General features: G+C 41.5%; 1 protein-coding gene across 4 annotated transcripts in view; it reads right to left on the bottom strand.

Moving 5' to 3' along the window:
• fam13a (family with sequence similarity 13 member A) overlaps positions 1 to 23,108 on the bottom strand; it is an 87,276-nt gene that overhangs the window by 40,555 nt on the left and 23,613 nt on the right. For all 4 annotated transcript variants that reach the window (XM_071407550.1, XM_071407554.1, XM_071407553.1 and 1 more), the window contains exons 5-8: positions 22,007 to 22,208; positions 18,681 to 18,800; positions 15,308 to 15,394; positions 7,600 to 7,838 (exon numbers count right to left, since the gene is read on the bottom strand). In XM_071407550.1, coding sequence (XP_071263651.1) covers positions 7,600 to 7,838; positions 15,308 to 15,394; positions 18,681 to 18,800; positions 22,007 to 22,208 — 648 coding nt within the window. The remainder of the gene's footprint in view (positions 1 to 7,599; positions 7,839 to 15,307; positions 15,395 to 18,680; positions 18,801 to 22,006; positions 22,209 to 23,108) is intronic.

Genomic DNA, 23,108 nt, shown 5'->3' with positions numbered 1-23,108 from the left:
TGTGATACTACCTGTGGAGCGAAGCGGAATGCGACCGGGTTGTTGAGTGCGGAAGTTCTATTCGGTAGACGTTGGCTAGCTGTTGGCTAGCTAGCAGTGTCTCCTACGTTAAGGACGACAAATAGCTGGCTAGCTAACCTCGGTAAATTAAGATAATCACTCTAAAACTACACACTCTAAACTACACAATTATCTTGGATACGAAGACAGCAAAGACAACTATGTAGCTAGCTAACACTACACTAATCAAGTCGTTCAGTTGAGTGTAATAGTTTCTACAGTGCTGCTATTCGGTAGACGGTGGACGTTTGCTAGCTGGCTAGCTGCTGGGCAGATAGCAGTGTAGACTGCGTTAGGACGACGACACTGTCCACAGTGTTGACATCAGCAAACCGCTCACCACAAATTTCAATTATATTTTATTTCAGCTCATGAAACATGGAACCAACAGTTTCCATGTTGCGTTTATATTTGTGTTCAGTGTAAATAGTCATTAGTCAACACCAGAACACCAGCTGATAGCCTACTTATAATAGCAGAAAATGGCCATCACATCTACAGATGGGCCGCAAGAGAGCGAAGGGTCAATGACAGACTTGGAAGTCAAACATGGCAGATACCATGGCAACTAGCATCTTCTTGACTAGTGCCATTGCAGTCTCATCTCTTCCTATACATTTACGAACCCCCCTCCTAACCTATAGGCCGGTTCAGCAGCCAATAACATTTGAGCCAAGTCTCTGACCCTCTTCTCCTTTTGGCTGCTCAGGAGCCAATGACACCTGTTTGAATCAGAATTGATAACCTCTCTCTCTTTTTCTGCAGATGGGGACCATTGTAGGAGTATTCTATAGGTTAGAGTGGGTGAGAACAGGTACGTGCCAGCTACTAGGGTTTTCCCACCTTAAATCCAAGCAGACTTGCTCGATCTTACTGATGGATGAGGCTCCCAGTTGGCCAACAATAACCTCCCCAGAGTGTCTGACACTCACACCACACCGTTACATTCCTCGCCCAACCCCTCACACACACCCACACACATCCCAACCCGCTTTCAATGGATTTCTTTCTAAGAAAGATAATGGGTTACGTCACAAGTCAGTGAACCATGGCAACTACATACAACAACCAGCATGTGCATGTAGCCTGTATCTAGAAGAGACCCTATGAGTGCCTATGTGATATGGCAAGTAGCCTAGCAGTTAAGAGCATTGGGCCAGTAACTGAAAGGTAGCTTCTTTTGAATCCCAGAGCCAACTGGGGGCGGGGGGTTCACAAGCCTTTACTATGCTGTCTTGTGCTTCTGATTTGAGACATGAGGATGAATTAATAGGAGCCTTTGTAATGATGAAGCATCCATCCCGGTTGCTAGACAGGATCAATGTCTAAACCGTACACAGACAGTGGGCAAACATTTCTTCACAGTCTCCTAGTGTTACAACGAGTTGATCTCTGATGATGCAATACCTCTATGCAGTATCCTAGGAAACCCACTGTAGTCTACTCTCAATGAGATCTGGGACCGGTTTGTAGAAATGCAGGCAGGTTCATTTACATTACATTTACATTTAAGTCATTTAGCAGACGCTCTTATCCAGAGCGACTTACAAATTGGAAAGTTCATACATATTCATCCTGGTCCCCCCGTGGGGAATGAACCCACAACCCTGGCGTTGCAAGCGCCATGCTCTACCAACTGAGCCACACGGGACATGGGTGGCTCAGGTTCAATGTTAAACATGCACATGTGGAGTTTGCATAGCAGTGCCACCGGCAAACTGGTATTTTCCAAACCGGTGAGAGGCCGACATGTAAAGCGAAGCCCTTATTCATGGCTCAAAACCGGCTTATATGCCGACCATCTAAGTTGACATGAGGAAAACGTAGCACAGTGAAGTGCAGATTAATCATCTGAAACAATTGATGGAAAATGTGTAATTGTAGTTGTTTTATAAGGGGAGATCTGATAAAGACTAGCATAGAAGGATGAAAAACAGAAGTAGAGAGGGGACAGAGAAGTAGAGGAGGGGCCAGTAGGGGATATCCTAGCCCAGGGGTTACAATTTGACCCCAGAGAAATCTCAACTGATAACCTAAGTACGTATCTTCCAGTGGCCTAGTTCTCACAGTTCAAGATTTTACAAAATGCAGTTCAACACCACTAGCATTCTACCCATCTCTCAGTTGAAATCCAGTTTGATCCAGTTTGTTCCTGCTTAGTGCTGGATGCTGTACTGACACAGATACTAGCCTGACACATACCTATGGAAAGTAAGGGCAGCTTACTTGCACATGTATTTATATACAGTTCTAGTATTTGTACATAGTTTATGCTCAATGTTAGCCATTCTATACTCCACTGAAAACATGAGGCAACTAGTAGGCTTTGGGTTAACCAGGCAGTGAAGTATGCGTTTCCAAATAGGTCTGGCAATCCTTCGCTAGCTACACCAGTCTGCTGAACTTTAGCTAAAAGGTCCGTCACATCATGTGACTGCCGCAATCCAACACTGTACCAGTCAGCTATTAGCATAGCTACTAGCCTATTAGCATCCCAACAAGAGACAGGGTTGCTTATGAAGATTACGAGGGTCCCCCTGTCACCCGATCCCCAAATCGGCCATCCGATACCCCAGACTAGGGTATTTTTAAGGTGTCGGAAAGATCCTCCGATAGATTTACTGTCCCTATGAAGTGCATGGCGAGGAAAGCTGTTGCCACTCAATGGGAAAGCACCTGTTGCTATTGCCAGGGATAATTAGGTAATGATATTTATTTGACATTTATTTAGATGAAAATCTCTTTAGATGCACAATGTCATTTTCAAGAGTGTCCAAATGAAAATGAACTAAAACAAACAATACTTAGTAACAACAATAATATGGCAACTGCTGTCCTTTAACAATAACATTGAAATAATAATAATAACACATAATAGTAAAAAAGCCCTCTAGAAAGTCCCATTTTACAACCTAAAAAGGAATAGTGTTGATTTGTCATAGATTATCTGTCAAACATTTTACTAAGGTTGTGTCTTGTTGATAAAAAAATATATACACTGTACAGTTGAAGTTGGAAGGTTACATACACTTAGGTTAGAGTCATTAAAACTCGTTTTTCAACCACTCCACAAATGTCTTGTTAATAAACTATAGTTTTGGCAAGTCGGTTAGGACATCTACTTTATGCATGACACAAGTAATTTTTCCAACAATTGTTTACAGACAGATTATTTCACTGTATCACAATTCCAGTGGGTCAGAAGTTTACATACATTAAGTTGACTGTGCCTTTAAACAGCTTGAAAAATGTCAGAAAATTATGTCATGGCTTTAGAAGCTTCTGATAAGCAAATTTACATCATTTGAGTCAATTGGAGGTGTACCTGTGGATGTATTTCAAGGCCTACCTTCAAACTCAGTGCCTCTTTGCTTGACATCATGGGAAAATGAAAAGAAATCAGCCAAGACCTCAGAATTTTTTCCCCAAATGCCTGAAGGTACCACGTTCATCTGTACAAACAATTGCAAGCAAGTATAAACACCATGGGACCACGCAGCCGTCATACCGCTCAGGAAGGAGACGCGCTCTGTCTCCTAGAGATGAACATACTTTGGTGCGAAAAATGCAAATCAATCCCAGAACAACGGCAAAGGACCTTGTGAAGATGCTGGAGGAAACAGGTGCAAAAGTATCTATATCCACAGTAAAACGAGTCCTATATTGACATAACCTGAAAGGCCGCTCAGCAAGAAAGAAGCCACTGCTCCAAAACCGCCATAAAAAAGCCAGACAACAGTTTACAATCGTACCTTTTGGAGAAACGTCCTCTGATCTGTTGAAACAAAAATAAAACTGTTTGGCCATAATGACCATCGTTAAGTTTGGAGGAAAAAGGGGGAGGCTTGCAAGCTGAAGAACACCATCCCAACCGTGAAGCACGGGGGTGGCAGCATCATGTTGTGGGGGTGCTTTGCTGCAGGAGGGACTGGTGCACTTCACAAAATAGATGGCATCATGAGGCAGGAAAAGTATGTGGATTTATTGAAGCAACATCTCAAGACATCAGTCAGGAAGTTAAATCTTGGTCGCAAATGGGTCTTCCAAATGGACAATGACCCCAAGCATACTTCCAAAGTTGTGGCAAAATGGCTTAAGGACAACAAAGTCAAGGTATTGGAGTGGCCATCACAAAGCCCTGACCTCAATCCTATAGAAAATTTGTGGGCAGAACTGAAAAAGCGTGTGCAAGCAAGGAGGCCTTACAAACCTGACCCAAGTTATTGTGGGAAGCTTGTGGAAGGCTACCCGAAACGTTTGACCCAAGTTTAACAATTTAAAGGCAATGCTACCAAATACTAGTTGAGTGTATGTAAACTTCTGACCCACTGGGAATGTGATGAAAGAAATAAAAGCTGAAATAAATAATTCTCTCTACTATTATTCTGACATTTCACATTAAAATAAAGTGGTGATCCTAACTAACCTAAGACAGAGAATTTCTACTAGGATTAAAAGTCAGGAATTGTGAAAAACTGAGTTTAAATGTATTTGGCTAAGGTGTATGTAAACTTCCGACTTCAACTGTATATACACTTCTTCTATTACGGAGTATTCGGGGTATGGCCAGGCACTCCTAATGCATGTTTTCAAAGACAGTTTCAGGCTTTACCTGAAGTTATTTTTTAGACGCTGTTATCTTATCTATTTAAAGGCAGTAAAAGATACAACAAATACTGCAAAGTCCACAACTTCCACATATACATTTATACTGTATTTGCGTGTGTTTGCGTGCATGCACACGTGTGCTTGTGTCCAGATCAACTACTAGAGAGCTATACTACACAAGCTGTAACATAACACAGCCTCGTATCGGTTCAGTTTAGCATACGTTAGCTTGTTCATACTATTTTGTTTGCTTAGCAAACATGTTCTATTTGCTCCTGCGAGATGAGCTCTGCTTTCATTTTCCTAGCTGATACTTAGTATTGAATATCTAGTGAGAACATTTATTTCTTACAAGCCCTGTGTCAGAGGTCCTCTTCCAAGTAACACCACACAACATGAGGCCTGTATTCACCAGTTACCACTTTCCACTGAGCCATTTATTAATTGTGAATAAACATTGAATAAATATATATTTGGGCTCCCGAGTGGCGCAGCGGTCTAAGGCACTGCATCTCAGTGTTGAAGGCGTCACTACAGACCCTGGTTCGATTCCAGGCTGTATCACAAACGGCCGTGATTGGGAGTCCCATAGGGGGGCGAACAATTGTCCCGGCATAGTCCAGGTTAGGGTGTGGCCGGGGTAGGGTGTGGCCATCATTGTAAATAAGAATTTGTTCTTAACTGACTTGCCTAGTTAAATAAAGGTTAAATAAGCAATACCTAATTAAACAAACTTGATTTTATGCATGCCCAATATGACCAGGCCAATATTTTGTCTTTTACATTAACAACTACCTGCAGGAAGCTTATTGTTTGATTGATTGATTGACTAAGCCCTCCACAGACAAAAGCTCCATCTTAAATCTTACATCATAGTGACTGCATGCCATGCACTGAGGACAAGGCTATCTTGTTTACTAGCAACTGAACACTGGGTGTGCTAGCTAGCGCTAGGCTAATGCTAACATCAACCCTAAGGAGGCCTCAACAACCAACCAACACAGCTGTACACGTTATTTTGCAGACATGCTATTCCCAGACTGGGGACACTTGATCCAGACAGGGTCCAGTTTCAGCCAACTTATAATAAATATGTTTAGATGCCATTGGGATGCCACAGGAGCCTTGCGACCAAGATCGGCTCCCGACTTTTTAGATCCCAAATGGCAGCTGGCTGTTCTGAGTTCCGCACAATCACCCTACAATGATGGGAACGTCTCACCCTACATTACTCATCTCATATGTATATACTGTACTCTATACCATCTACTGCATCTTGCCTATGCCGTTCTGTACCATCACTCATTCATATATTTTTATGTACATATTCTTCATTCCTTTACACTTGTGTGTATAAGGTAATTGTTGTGAAATTGTTAGGTTAGATTACTCGTTGGTTATTACTGCATTGTCAGAACTAGAAGCACAAGCATTTCGCTACACTCACATTAACATCTGCTAACCATGTGTATGTGACAAATAAAATTTGATTTGATTTAAGATATTTACAACTAGTCTCTCGTACTGTGTTATTACACAGGGTTACTGGTATGTACCTCTAAACTCAACTCATACTGTACTATTACATGCTGAAAATAATAATAACTATTTCTATAGCTCTTTCAATACAAGTAACAAAGTGTTTCTCATCATAAAAGTACAAAAAAATTAACAAAGACAGGAGGAAGGAGAACGAAACAAGACAGCTAATTTGAATCACACATTCAAATCATACATTAAAAGCATCTTTATAAAATTGTGTCTTCAGTAGGGATTTAAAAAGAGGCACTGAATCTGCCAGCTTGATCTCCTCCGACAGACCCTTCCAAAGTCTAGGGGCCCTTATGGAAAATGCCTGGTCTCCTTTCGTTTTCAACCTAGACTTTGGAATGGTCAACAGGTCCCTGCCAGAGGATCTCAGGCTACGTCCCGGCTCGTAGTGAGATAAAAGATCAGAGATATAGGACGGGGCTAAACCAAGCCTTAAACATGATTGCTAGAATCTGGGTTCTAGCAAGGCGGGGGCCAAATAAAATAACATCGGATTTCTTCTCATTGAGCTGGAGAAAATTGTCAGACATCCAACATTTGATGTAATAGTGCATGTATGTATTGTAATAACATGTAACTCAATGTTTACTATAATGTTTGTGCTTAGTTATCATATAACCTATGACCCCCACAAATGATAATCATAAAAGTCTGTTTTTAAGATCGTTGCAGATAGATTGATATACTTTTAAGTGACTCCCATAAAATCATAAAAGCTGTGTTAGCAAACTAGGCTATACTTCCGATGTCTTGGCTGACAACCAGGACCTGCAAGCTGTGTTAGCAAACTAGGCTATACTTCAGAAGTCTTGGCTGACAACCAGGACCTGCAAGCTGTGTTAGCAAACTAGGCTATACTTCAGAAGTCTTGGCTGACAACCAGGACCTGCAAGCTGTGTTAGCAAACTAGGCTATACTTCAGAAGTCTTGGCTGACAACCAGGATCTGCAAGCTGTGTTTCTTCTCTGCTATGAGGCAAACTTTAATTATTCAGGGAAGAGGTGCTACATGGACTACTGAACCACCAATACCATATGCACTGGAACACAGAGGTAAAAATACTAAAGAGTTTGTTTTATTATAAAAGAATAAGCGTTTTACATACATTTCTCTGCACTTTTTCTGCATTCGTAGCATTTTATTATGCATTTAATAAAAATAATCAGCTACCTAATATAACCTCTTTCCATTGACAATGTGCCTCACCCCACTCTCTTAATAAGATTTCACATTCGTGGAATTTTTTAAATCCCAGACATCCTATTGTGCTCCTGAATGAATACAAACATCATGAACTACTAACCTGTTAAAGACTACCTATTTATAACTTTCCACCATACGGCCCCAAAATAACTGTCTGTTACTACACTACACACTGACCTGTTCAGGACCTCCATGGTCTTGACTGCGCTGACGTCCCAGGCGTCCGTGGCTGGTCCCTGAGGGTCCTGTGGGGCCCCCGGTGGGGTCAGCTCCATCCTCTCAGGGCTGGGGCTCCTCACCTCCGGAGCCAGGGGAATGGGAAGGACCAGGGGCCTCACAGAGGGCAACCCAGGAGAGAGACTGGGAAGGGGCACAGCTCGGAGCACCGTCGCTGTCTCGCGCTTTACTTTCCTCACCTGTGGAAAGAGACAAGGAGAATGAAGGATGGGTGAGGCGGGTGGATTCCCTGTAATACCAGAGCCCCGTGTGTAAAGCCAGAGATGTAAACGATACCTGCCTCAGCATACTGTCACAGGGGCAATCAGATCAGCTGTGCTGACCTTTAGTCGGGTTACTACAGAATAAAACATGCATTGGAGGATAGGCTATGTACAGTAGAGACATGGAGGTTGGCTAATAAAAGAACAAATGAAGGGGGAAGGTTAGCCTTAAACTGGGTTGTATTCATTTGGGCACACCATAACAAAACAAAACATTTCAAAACATTTGGTGTTCAATGCAAATCGCTTATTGGAAAGGTTTAGATAGTAAGTACCCATTTGGCCTGTTTGCTTCTGTTTCATGCCTAGTGAATACGACCCTGTGGAAATGAAAAGGGTTAAACTCCTCTTTCTCTTACCGTGCTGACTCCTAGGGGGTATAGCTGGCGGTAGCCTGTCGTATCTACGGTGTACCTAAAGCACCTCATCCGTACCACTGCTATGTCACACCGACCTTTCTTCATGTCGACGGTGTGTGCACCACTAGTTTACTGTTTCAGTTCTACAGAGGTGCGCTAGCTACATCTAATGCATATAACTGAGAGGTGTGTATTTGGGGGTAAGAGAAAAGTGTGAATGAGAAACGTGAAGTTATTCAGATGTTAGCAGTCCACTGTGTCGTAAGCCTAATGGGTCTGAAGCCTACAGCTCAACTATTGATCAAAGGCACAATAACCAATCCCCACAGGGTTTGGCTCTGGACAAAAGCCAATGCTAAAGCATTTAATGATGAGGAATGGAAGCACTTTATCAGTGAGCCACATTTATCAATGGAACATCCAGTCAGGGCTGGAATCGTTGTTTTTTTCTGTTACTAGGAGAGCCATGGAAAAGGTCTAGTAGTTGATGTTTTTCCGTTACAGAACAGTTTGAAAAGCTTCTAAGCCTAAGGGACTAGATGTTGCACTTCAACAACAGATGTCAGGAGTTAAGTGATGTATTTGGCTTAATGTGGGGGGCGGTGCATCCAGAACGCCAGAGGGTGAGGGGGGGGGTATTGACCCCTCCACTACTAGAAACACAACTTCCAGTCTCTTAAAGCACCTGCAAAGACAACACGACCAACACACAACTCATAGCGAAAGACCCCCTGAGACCTGACCACTGCTGCTGAAGATGACTGTAGGCCTACCTCAACCAAGGCTTGATTTTTATGTATACAACGTAACGTTGACATTGTTTACACTGAGTGAGGATGCACAACGTTTTGAGGTGTAATGCAAAAGCAATATATCGAGTATTATAAAGTGAGTGGTTCGAGCACTGAATGCTGATTGGCTGACAGCATTTATTTTTACTGCTCTAATTACGTTGGTAACCAGTTTATAATAGCAATAAGGCACCTCGAAGGTTTGTGGTATATGGCCAATATACCACGGCTAAGGGCTGTATCCAGGCACTCCACGTTGCATCATGCTTAAGAACAGCCCTTAGCCGTGGTATATTGGCCATATAACACACCTCCTCGTGTAACTAATTACTTTTTCCAGGGAGTAATAAGTCATTTGTTATTGTTGAAAGAAGTAACGAGTAACAGTGAATATATTACTTATTTTTTTCAAATGACCCCAACACTGGTGACATCAGGAAGTGGGTGATCAGGAGAACTGAGTAAATAAACGCCATTCTGTCACCAAGAAAGACAAACTGGCAGTATGACAATGTGTTAATGACAGACTTTTTAGGCTAAACAGTTTATTATTGTCCAATTGACCAAAGAGGAGGTGACCTCATTTGAAAACAATGGCTTAACAATTACAAGTTGGATCAAAAATCCAAAACACACCAAATGCTGCAAAAGAAATAACAACAATCTGTGACGAGGTACCCTCCGTTCTGGAGTCACGCACAACCACCTGTGAAAACATGCCTTTTAAATCACCAAAACTACCTTTAGCTGTAGAGGCAGAGGCAGCGGTGTTGACAGACCAGTTGTCTAGCCTCTTTTGTTGGAATGAGAGACATACCTGTTAATGTGTTGTAGGCCTTGTGAAGAACAACACCCACTTGGCTGAGACTCTCATCACAACACAATGATCCAAAAACACAAGCTATTATTTATAGCAGCAAAAAGGATTTCACATAAATACCGGAAAAGGAGTGACATTAAAATTCCAATACCGCTGTTACCATAACAACAGAATGTTTGCTTATGTTTTGAAATGTAAATATAAATAAGAGCACACGCAAAATAGACTACAGCAGTTGAATGATAATGTCACCATGGACTTTTCTTTAGCTGAGAAAGTCCCAGCTAAAATGGGGAAAGTCACTTGAACTGTCACGACTCCGACCGAGGCAGGCTCTCCTTCCCGTTCGGGTGGCGCTCGGCGGTCGTCGTCACCGGCCTATTAGCTGCCACTGATCCTTTTCCCCCTCCTTATGTGTTCATTGGTTACACCTGTTTTGTGTTTGTTCGTAATTAGTTGGGCTTATCAGTCAGCCGGCCCGCCCGTTTCTTTGTGCGGGATTGTTAGTTTGTAAGCGTGGTGTTTGTTTCGGACATGTTTGTGTATGTTCGAGTTTGTTACTGGACTGTTTTCGTTCCCCGTGTCTGGGGCAGTTTACGGAGAGCACCCAGTGTATATAGTAGGGTGGCCGAAGTTCTCCGTGTTTCATTAAAGGAACATTTGTTATTGCATCCTCTGTTTCCTGCGCCTGACTTCGCACTCCGACACCCAGTCCTTACATGAACTCACTACAGGAGTGTTCACTGTGTTGGATAACGTGGTACATACAACAACAGGTGAACAGGTTCAGATATACTACATCATAAACATATTTAGGGCCCTCTGACCGATGGTGGCAATTACTCATCTCACGTTTCCCAACACTAGACCAGAGCCTCAACAGATAAGCTGAGTTTACAGCCTCTACAGAGATATGAATACATATAAACTGAGCCTAATGTATGCGAAATGGAAACACTAAGATTCGATTCATCGATTCCATATGTCACAGCCCCTCTCAGTTGCAAACGACAGATTTATATAGACATGCCAAACTACAGTGTCACACTAAGGCCCCAAATGTGTGTGTGAGTGTGTGTGTGTGTGTGAGTGTGTGCTTACTGCACAATACCTACATCTGAATGACTCTCAGCGGAGGAACCGTAACAATGGCTTTTCACCTATAGTTCCCCCTCCCACCATAAAGACAAATAACCAGTAGCAAGCCAGCTAGCTAACTTATCTACACGCCATATCTTTGTTAGGTTATATATTTAAACAAGACCGTCATCCAAGGCCGTCCTGGGGAAATATCCCAGATAAGCATGCATTGATTTTATTAGGCTGCAGATTCAATTACAGTATACCGTATACGGCTACAAAACTATAACTAAAACTGATCATTTATAAGAAAGCCGTTTATAAAGGAACCCCATGGTGAATTACAGGATATGACTGTATTTATTATGTAGTGGGAAGTCATGTGCTTTATGTGACTGCATCAACATTAAATGAAAGGTAAATTCCCTTCATTTTCCATCAACATGAAACTAAAGGGGAGTTCCCGCCATTCTAAATGCCCTTGAATTGTTATATTTACTGTTATCATTTGAAATACAATTGATATTAACAAGTTTGTTTTATCCAGGGCCATATTATTTCAAAGGTCAACTGGCAATCTAACATTTCCTGGAACGCTATCAACGCTAACGTCACCGAAATGGCTCAAAATCTAATGAACAAGCAAACAAAACCAACGTGTTTGTCAACAACAATATTATCAAGGAGCAACAACAATGTAGTACGCTAGATTAGATCCTGCTAGCGATGCTAAATATGAGCCTAATGCACAGGGATTTTACTGGCTCATTTAACATGACATTTTAGTCATTTAGCAGACGCTCTTATCCAGAGCAACTTACGTGCGTGCATACATTTTAAATACTGGTCCCCCGTGGGAATCGAACCCACAACCCTGGCGTTGCAAGTGCCATGCTCATCCAACTGAGCAACATGGGTCCTGGGGACTCTGCCAGGGATACGCCAACAAAAAAGTCCCTCATCGGCAATAACTTGTCTTATTTTTCATCACACCATGCTACGCTAATCCCATTGTTAGCTCAATCAGCATTCCTCAATCTCTTCTCTGGCTTCTGTCTGGATATTAAAGAATATCCTGATAATTGATTTTATAGCCTTAGACAAACAATACATTCAGCTAGTGTTTGTAGGTCTATGAGTCACAACAATAGAATTGGAATTTAATTCCATTCTAAGTCAAGGGTTACAACTTTATGAAATATCTAAGAACGGAAGTCGGTTGGTGAAGGCTATTGGGCTGTCTGCATCATAATGCCACAGGGAGGACAGGGAGGGCATATAGCCTGCGTAGCTCCTGTGTGTCATTGTGAATTAGCTTGATTGTTGTTGTGTTGTGGCTCGTCTGGCTTCCTCTCATTGATTTACCTTCTCAAATCAAGTCATGTGAGTGAGTGGCTTGATCAGAGCCATCACTATCAGAAGCCCACGATCAGGGCCGGCTCCAGGCATGAGCGTTCGCTTAGGGGCTAGACCTTTACAAAAATGAGTCGGGGTCTCAACTTACTGTTAGGAGTTAGAATACACAAGGTGCAAGTTTGAAATTTGGTTGTGGATCAGCAGTTTTTCTCTTGTTTTGTCAGTCACTGACAGTCACTTAATCAGCTAACAATTTTTAGATTGTTAAGTTAGTCTAGTCAGTTATCTAAACTTGTAGTAATCATGGCCTAATACCGACCGGGCACACAGAGTCCCCATTGATTTTGTTAGTTACTCTCACTCACATCACAAGTCATGGCAAAATTATTACAACTGCAGAACACTTGCTTTAAAACGGCAACATTTTCTCTACACCCCGTGGCAAAATGAGTAGGAAATGTACTTTAACTTCTTTGGGCTGCAGAGGCAGTATTGAGTCACTTGGATGAAAGGTGCCCATTTCAAACGGCCTCGCACTCAATTCTTGCTCGTACAATATGCATATTATTATTACTATTGGATAGAAAACACTCTCAAGTTTCTAAAACCGTTTGAATTATATCTGTGAGTAAAACAGAACTAATTTTGCAGCAAACTTCCTGTCAGAAAGTGAAAAATCTCAAATCGAGGCTCTGTTCCAGGGCCTACCTAATCTTTTGCTTGAAATCTATTAGTATACATGCACTTCATACGCCTTCCACTAGATGTCAATAGGCAGTGAGAGAAGAAATGGAGTGTATAGCTTGATCTGAGGTCGAATAAGAGCTCTTGGCATGACGTGACACCAATTTCCTGTTTTCAGGAAGGCGCGAGAAGGAACCGGGTATTGCCTTCTGAAAAGCTGTCGTTATAGACAGCTACTATCTCCGGCTTTGATTTTATTTGATAAATGTGACAATATCATCGTAAAGTATGTTTTTTCAATATAGTTTAATCCGATTATTGAATTTTTTTCGGGAGTTTTGGCTTGTTCCGTTCTTTGCGTTTGTTCACGATGGACAGCTTCGCGCCACTTGGCAAGTTTTGCTTGCTAATTCGAGAGGGAAAAATGACATTCTAAATCCAAACAACGATTGTTCTGGACAAAGGACCACTTGTACAACATTCTGATGGAAGCTCAAACAAAGTAGGACCCATTTATGATGTTATTTCCTATTTCTGTGGAAAATGTGTCGTTGTGTTTTCCGCTTTGATTTTGGGCGCTCTCTCGCAATAACGTAAGCTGGATGTCGTACTGAAGTTATTTTTTTAATTCTAACACGGAGATTGCATTAAGAACTAAGCTATCTTTAATTTGCTGTCCAACATGTATTTTTTATTTAAGTTTATGATTAGCTATTTGATTAGAATAGGTGCCTCTCCAAGATTTCTCCGGACAATATTTCTGCATTTTCACTACGTATTCACATTGTTCAACCACGATTTGTGCGGCTAAAGATGCACATTTTCGAACAAACCATATATGTATTGTGTAATATGATGTTATAGGACTGTCATCTGATGAAGTTTATGAAGGTTAGTGAAATAATTAATATATTTTGCTGGTTTTGTCGCTATTGCTAGCGTTGCCTTGAATCAATGCTGTTGTGTGGTTGGATATTGTAGTAAGCTGATATAATGCTATATTGTGTTTTCGCTGTAAAACACTTAAAAAAATCTGAAATATTGGCTGGATTCACAAGATGTTTGTCTTTAATTTGCTGTACACCATGTATTTTTCATAAATGTTTTATGATGAGTATTTAGGTAATTCACGTTGGTCTCTGTAGTTATTCTAGCTGCTTTGGTGAGATTTTGTGATGGTGGCTGCAATGTAAAACTATGATTTATACCTGAAATATGCACATTTTTCGAACAAAACATATGCTATACAATAAATATGTTATCAGACTGTCATCTGATGAAGTTGTTTCTTGGTTAGTGACTATTTATATCTCTATTTGGTCGAATTTGTGATAGCTACCTATGCGGTAAAAAAAATGGTGAAAATATGCGGTTGAGTCTTTTGCTATGGTGGTTAACTAATAGAAATACATAGTGTTTTCCCTGTAAAACATTTTAAAAATCGGAAATAATGGCTGGATTCACAAGATGTGTATCTTTCATCTGGTGTCTTGGACTTGTGATTTCATGATATTTAGATGCTAGTATTTACTTGTGGCGCTATGCTAGGCTATGCTAGTCAGCTTTTTTACTGATGAGGGTGCTCCCGGATCCGGGATTGGGACCAAGTAGAAGTTTTAAAGCAGGTAAATAAATATATTTTACAGCTTGATGTATCTTCTTGTGCCTGTATGTGTATTCCCATTATATGTGATTTTCTTCTCCTCAACTTGCTCTTCTCCTCAAGCACTTGAGACACATCAAAGGGTAGTCTAGACTCATTAAATATGGTCTAATTGGCTCAACAACCAAAAACACATCTCTAAGTTGAACTTTCTAAATGCACCAGAAAATCTATTGTTATTTCTGATTGTTTATCAAAGTCATCAAACTGTGCATGTGCACAGCGCGCGTACAGGCGTGTGTGTGTTTGTGTGTGTGTGTGTGTGTGTTTAGGGGAGATGCAAATACAGCCACAACATTGACAACATTAGGTAGTTTGTGGCATCAGAGTCCGTATCCACAAAGCCTCAGAGTAGGAGTGCTGATCTCGGATCAGTTTCGCCTTTTAGCTCATAATGAATAAGACTATATGGACAGATGGGGATCCGATCCTAGATCAGCAATCCTACTCTGAACCAGAGCTAACCCACCATATATCAGATATAATCGATAACACATGTCTGATTGCCATGGTTACGGTGCAATTATAAGGATTGGATGTCTATTTTAGGATAGTGCAATCTTAAGGCAATCAAATAAACATTGTTCATTTTTTAGAGAGAACAAGTCGATATCTGAATGTATTCACTGTACCTTCTTTTTCCTTGGAGTTATGATTGGATTTTCATTGGATTGTTCTTTTGATGACTTCGTGTCCTCTGGTGGACTGTTGGATGTAGCCTGGAAACATAGAGGAGTGACAAAGTACATATCATATCATTCATATAACATGATGTATTTTCCTGTCAATAACTTACGGTCGTTTATGCATCGAGTCACATCACAGTGCATGTGACTGCCGGGGCATATTAATACATGGGCTACTAACAATATAACTATGGGTTGGGATTCGACCAATTGCTCAAATGCAATATGACTTTGTGAATATAGGATGACTGCTGCAATAAACAGCTATGAGTGATCACTGTGTATCAGTCATTTCAACATATACTACATTGGATACCATATCTGTAGTATCCTCACGCGTTGACCTGGAGTAGCATGTATCACAGCTGTAACATGTATCACAGCTGTAGCATGTATCACAGCTGTAACATGTATCACAGCTGTAGCATGTATCACAGCTGTAGCATGTATCACAGCTGTAGCATGTATCACAGCTGTAGCATGTATCACAGCTGTAACATGTATCACAGCTGTAACATGTATCACAGCTGTAACATGTATCACAGCTGTAGCATGTATCACAGCTGTAGCATGTATCACAGCTGTAGCATGTATCACAGCTGTAACATGTATCACAGCTGTATCATGTATCACAGCTGTAACATGTATCACAGCTGTATCATGTATCACAGCTGTAACATGTATCACAGCTGTATCATGTATCACAGCTGTAGCATGTACCACAGCTGTATCATGTATCACAGCTGTAACATGTATCACAGCTGTATCATGTATCACAGCTGTAACATGTATCACAGCTGTATCATGTATCACAGCTGTAGCATGTATCACAGCTGTATCATGTATCACAGCTGTATCATGTATCACAGCTGTATCATGTATCACAGCTGTATCATGTATCACAGCTGTAACATGTATCACAGCTGTAGCATGTATCACAGCTGTAGCATGTATCACAGCTGTATCATGTATCACAGCTGTAACATGTATCACAGCTGTATCAAGTATCACAGCTGTAGCATGTATCACAGCTGTAACATGTATCACAGCTGTATCATGTATCACAGCTGTATCATGTATCACAGCTGTAGCATGTATCACAGCTGTAGCATGTATCACAGCTGTAACATGTATCACAGCTGTAACATGTATCACAGCTGTAGCATGTATCACAATCATAGCTGTAGCATGTATCACAGCTGTAGCATGTATCACAGCTGTAACATGTATCACAGCTGTAGCATGTATCACAGCTGTAGCATGTATCACAGCTGTAACATGTATCACAGCTGTAGCATGTATCACAGCTGTAGCATGTATCACAGCTGTAGCATGTATGACAGCTGTAGCATGTATCACAGCTGTAGCATGTATCACATCTGTAGCATATATCACATCTGTAGCATGTATCACAGCTGTAGCATGTATCACAGCTGTAACATGTATCACAGCTGTAACATGTATCACAGCTGTAGCATGTATCACAGCTGTAACATGTATCACAGCTGTAGCATGTATCACAGCTGTAACATGTATCACAGCTGTAGCATGTATCACAGCTGTAGCATGTATCACAGCTGTAACATGTATCACAGCTGTAGCATGTATCACAGCTGTAACATGTATCACAGCTGTAGCATGTATCACAGCTGTAACACGCATCACAGCTGTAACACGCATCACAGCTGTAACACGTATCACAGCTGTAGCATGTATCACAGCTGTAGCATGTATCACAATCATAGCTGTAGCATGTATCACAGCTGTAGCATGTATCACAGCTGTAACATGTATCACAGCTGTAGCATGTATCACAGCTGTAGCATGTATCACAGCTGTAACATGTATCACAGCTGTAGCATGTATCACAGCTGTAGCATGTATCACAGCTGTAGCATGTATGACAGCTGTAGCATGTATCACAGCTGTAGCATGTATCACATCTGTAGCATATATCACATCTGTAGCATGTATCACAGCTGTAGCATGTATCACAGCTGTAACATGTATCACAGCTGTAGCATGTATCACAGCTGTAACATGTATCACAGCTGTAGCATGTATCACAGCTGTAACATGTATCACAGCTGTAGCATGTATCACAGCTGTAGCATGTATCACAGCTGTAACATGTATCACAGCTGTAGCATGTATCACAGCTGTAACATGTATCACAGCTGTAGCATGTATCACAGCTGTAACACGCATCACAGCTGTAACACGCATCACAGCTGTAACACGTATCACAGCTGTAACATGTATCACAGCTGTAGCATGTATCACAGCTGTAACACGCATCACAGCTGTAACACGCATCACAGCTGTAACACGCATCACAGCTGTAACACGTATCACAGCTGTAACATGTATCACAGCTGTAACATGTATCACAGCTGTAGCATGTATCACAGCTGTAACATGTATCACAGCTGTAGCATGTATCACAGCTGTAACATGTATCACAGTTGTAGCATGTATCACAGCTGTAGCATGTATCACAGCTGTAACATGTATCACAGCTGTAACACGCATCACAGCTGTAACACGCATCACAGCTGTAACATGTATCACAGCTGAAACTATCCCTATGAAAATATGATGCAGGAACTTGCATATGCATGTATAGGTGTGACGAAATCTGTTTATTTTTACGTTTCAAAACCATGTCTAATTGACTACGTCATGTGACCACATTCTTGGTATTCAAAGTACCATGTTGGGGATTTCTTAGTTAAAAGTACTCTGTTAGGGAATTCTACATTGTAGGGGAATTCTACATTGTTGAGGAATTCTTAGTTAAAAGTACTCTGTTAGGGGAATTCTACACTGTTGAGGATTTCTAAGAGACGTAGTTCATGCAGGTTAACACTGAGCATCCTACATGTGTACATTGGGCATAGGGAGACAGCCTGCATTCTCATCCTGACACAAACACATACCTAAACCAGTGGAGGCTACTGAGGGGAGGACGGCTCATAATAATGGCTGGAACGGAGCCAATGGAACGGCATCAAACCATTCCACTTATTTCGCTCCAGCCATTACCACCAGCCCGTCCTCCCCAATTAAGGGGCCACCAACCTCCTGTGACCTAAACATTGTGTTCCATGGCAGGTGCACACACGCAAACTAAAACAAGTATGCACTAGGCAGGCAGCACGTACCCCTCATACAGATAGCTAAGCATTGTATTCCATGGCAGGGGCACACCAAACACACACACACACACACACACACACACACACACACACACACACACACACACACACACACACACACACACACACACACACACACACACACACACACACACACACACCTTTTTCTTTCTGGGAACTGGAATAGGTGTCTTTAGAGTGTGTGTGGGAGTGCTTGGTGTGGTTCCGGGTGTTTTCGGTGACTCAGTATCTGTCCTATTCACCGGGGTCTCCTTGGCCTCCTGGGAAAAAGACAACAACAAAAAGAAGTTTCACACACAATCCACCTATTGACCACTATAGAGCGGCAGATCCAGCGAAGCAGCATGAGTTACTGTAGGCTTTTATTCCTTTTGTTATTGAAGGTACACCGTTGCCTCATCGAATGGTGTGAAATATCATGCCAGCTATACATTTCAGAACAAACTTTAGATTAACATTTCTGTTGGGGCCAAGGGTTGGAATTGGAGAGTGAAAATCATTTGACAATGTAAAAATGTCTTCTGACTTAAATTCCCAATGATTTTGCAGTGGTGAGTTCCCAGTGATTAACAAGTCTCATAGCAGTGTGTGTTCTACCTCCCACACAACAGTGTGTTCTACCTCCCACACAACAGTGTGTTCTACCTCCCACACAACAGTGTGTTCTACCTCCCACACAACAGTGTGTTCTACCTCCCACACAACAGTGTGTTCTACCTCCCACACAACAGTGTGTTCTACCTCCCACACAACAGCGTGTTCTACCTCCCTCACAAGTGTGTTCTACCTCCCTCACAACAGTGTCCAGAACAGATGAGACAGGTCAAATGTGCTGTGCTGCCTGACCTTAACCTCTAACCCCAACCCCTCCACCCAAACAACCCCATGGTCAACTCACACCCCCCTCTTTCTTACAGTAAGAGGACAGGAGCACCTGTAACCATGGCTACGTGCGGAGAAAAGCAATGAGGGACATGTGGGAGGTCAATGGTCAAAAAGCAGCCTCAGGAGGTGTAGGAGTAAGTAGGTATAAGGAGATCCTAATAGGAGCTGGTCAGGCAGAGGGATATCCCACAGGTCAGCAGCCAACTGGGGTCTCCGGTGTTGTGAGGCCCCTAAGGCCCCCCGAGGCCCCTGGCTGCTACAGACATTTACAGCACTTGGCAGAACTAGAGATATCTTCACGTGAGGCCACCACACACACACACACAACATGCAATGATAAATACACTCAGCACTTCCTTTGAGGGCTGACTGACCAAATGACCACTTTGTCCTTTATGTAGAAAGTGATTGAGAAACTCAAAATGGAACTCATGATAAAGTGCTACTTCATGGAATGAAGGTATGTTTGAGACATACTCTTAAAATAAAGCATTTATGAAGTCATGTACAGTACGTCTGGGGTAACAGTGTTAGTCGAGTAACCAGACCCTTGTACTGTACCAGTCAAAAGTTTGGACATACCTACTCATTCAAGGGTTTTTATTTATTTTTACTATTTTCTACATTGTAGAATAATAGTGAAGACATCAAAACTATGAAATAGCACATATGGAATTACATAGTAACTAAAAAGTGTTAAACAAATCAAAATATATTATATTTGAGATTCTTCAAAGTAGCCACCCTTTGCCTTGATAACAGCGTTGCATTCTCTCAACCAGCTACACAAGGTAGTCACCTGGAATGCATTTCAATTAACAGGTGTGCCTTGTTAAAAGTTAATTTGTGGAATTTCTTTCCTTCTTAATGCATTTGAGCCAGTCAGTTGTGTTGTGACAAGGTAGGGGTGATAAGCAGAAGATAGCCCTATTTGGTAAAAGACCAAGTCCATATTATGGAAAGAACAGCTCAAATAAGCAAAGAGTACTTTAAGACATGAAGGTCACTCAATCTGGAAAATTTCAAGAACTTTGAAAGAAAGTTCAAAATCATCAAGCGCTATGATAAAACTGGCTCTCATGAGGACCACCACAGGAAAGGAAGACCCAGAATTACCTCTGCTGCAGAGGAACAGTTCATTAAAGTTAACTGCACCTCAGATTGCAGCCCAAATAAATGCTTCAGAGGAGTCTGCGTGAATCAGGCCTTCATGGTCAAATTGCTGCAAAGAAACCACTACTAAAGGACACCAATAAGAAGAAGAGACTTGCTTGGACCAAGAAACACGAGCAAGGGACATTAGAGCAAGGGGGATTAGACCACTGGAAATCTGTCCTTTGGTCTGACGAGTCCAAATTTGAGATTTTTGGTTCCAACCGCCATGTCTTTGTGAGACACAGAGTAGGTGAACGGATTATCTCCACATGTGTGGTTCCCACCGTGAAGAATGGAGGAGGTGTGATGGTGTGGGGGTGCTCTGCCGGTGACACTGTCTATGATTTATTTAGAATTCAAGGCCCACTTAACCAGCATGGCTACCACAACATTCTGCAGTGATACGCCATCCCATCTGGTTTGAACTGGCCTCCACAATCAACCGACCTCAACCCAATTGAAATGGTTTGGGATGAGTTGGACTGCAGAGTGAAGGAAAACAAGTGCTCAGCATATGTGAAGCCAATAAGTGCTCAGCATATATGGGAACTACTTCTAGACTGTTGGAAAAGCATTCCAGATGAAGCTGGTTGAGAGAATGCCAAGAGTGTGCAAAGCTGTCATCAAGGCAAAGGATGGCTACTTTGAAGAATCTAAAATATATTTTGATTTGTTTAACACTTTTTTGGTTACTACATGATTCAAATGTGTTATTTCATAGTTTTCATGTCTTCACTATTATTCTACAATGTAGAAAATAGTAAAAATAAAGAAAAAACCTTGAATGAGTAGGTGTGTCCAAACTTTTGACTGGTACTGTAGTTAAAAACGGCATTAGGGGTATACTGTAACAGGTCAAACTCACCAGCAGCCTTTTCTATACTGACTAATATTGTCCCTTTCTGACACGAAGGGCCCAGGCCCAATTCAGGAATGACAATTGGGAAATAATTATATTTTTAAATCCTAAAAGTTTTGTGAAAATTCCCCAAAAATAATGGATTCTTAAAGCAGGTAAATAAATATGTTTTACAGCTTGATGTATCTTATTGTGCCTGTATGTGTATTCCCATTATATGTGATTTTCTTCTCCTCAACTTTCTCTTCTCCTCAAGCGCTTGAGACACATCAAAGGGTAGTCTAGACTCATTAAATATGGACCGATAACAAGAACATCAAAACAAAGATGTTCCCTTGGAGGAGTCGTGACTGAGACTGCGTCAAGCCAAATCAATTCAAAGACGGGTATAACATCACTCGCAGGCAAACAAAATGTACCTCCCAAATACATTCCCGAAATGGCACCCTATGCCCTACATCAATACTTTTGACCAGAGCCCACATAGGGAATAGATAGGGAAGACCAAACCAGCCCAGATCAGTATGAAAATTTGTATAAAATACATGTAAAATACCAGTAACTCACTTTAACAATGATGATGTTAGAGGGTAGAGATTCCTCTATGTATTCTCCTCTGTCTCCATCTCTAATGAAGACACAGTGCTCTTCTTTATGGTCGTCATCTTGGTGGTTGTTGTTGAATATGCTGCTGTAGTTCTGGATCAGCTTTGCCATGATCTTATTACAGATGTTCTGCTCCTGGATCCCATCGAACCCAGAGGACACACTGGTGACAGAGACAGAGAAGATTAGAGATGGCATATAATGATACAAATTGTCACAATCATAAGTACAATATTGTAGCAACATTGACAAAAGGATTGGACCTCTTGGCGTGGTAGTTTAGCCAGAGACAGAAGAGGAAGCGAGACACCCCACTCACTGTTTTTTTCTGGTTCAATGAAAGTCAATGAACTAAGTAGACTAGATCCAGCTGCTATTGCATTGGTTTCTATGGGAGAGACGCCCAGTTAAGTAGACCGAAACGGACTATTATTTTCCAATGGTAAACGACCTGAGTAAATTTTCTTCATTTATCCACCATCTTTAGTTTAGCTACAGTGCCTTGCAAAAGTATTCATCCACTTTGGCATTTTTTCTATTTTGTTGCATTACAACATGTAATTTAAATACTTTTTTTATTTGGATTTCATGTAATGGACATACACAAAATAGTCAAAATTGGTGAAGTGAAATTAAAAAAATAACTAGTTAATTTTTGGGGGGGAAAAATTGAAAACGGAAAAGTGGTGCCTGCATATGTATTCACCCCCTTTGCTATGCAGCCCCTTAATAAGATCTGGTGCAACCAATTACCTTCAGAAGTCACATAATTAGTTAAATAAAGTCCACCTGTGTGCAATCTAAGTGTCACACGATCTTTCACATGATCTCAGTATATATACACGCCTGTTTTGAAAGGCCCCAGAGTCTTTCAGACCAAGGAGCTCTCCAAACAGGTCAAGGACAAAGTTGTGGAGAAGTACAGATCAGGGTTGTGTTATAAAAAAATATCAGAAACTTTGAACATCCCACAGAGCACCATTAAATCCAATATAAAAAAATGGAAAGAATATGGCACCACAACAAACCTGCCAAGAGAGGGCCGCCCACCAAAACTCACGGA

Source organism: Salvelinus alpinus, chromosome 6, assembly GCF_045679555.1.
Source record: "Salvelinus alpinus chromosome 6, SLU_Salpinus.1, whole genome shotgun sequence".
Lineage (NCBI taxonomy): Eukaryota > Metazoa > Chordata > Actinopteri > Salmoniformes > Salmonidae > Salvelinus > Salvelinus alpinus.
Note: the sequence above shows the minus strand (reverse complement) of the source record. Positions and strands in the feature narration are given on the sequence as shown.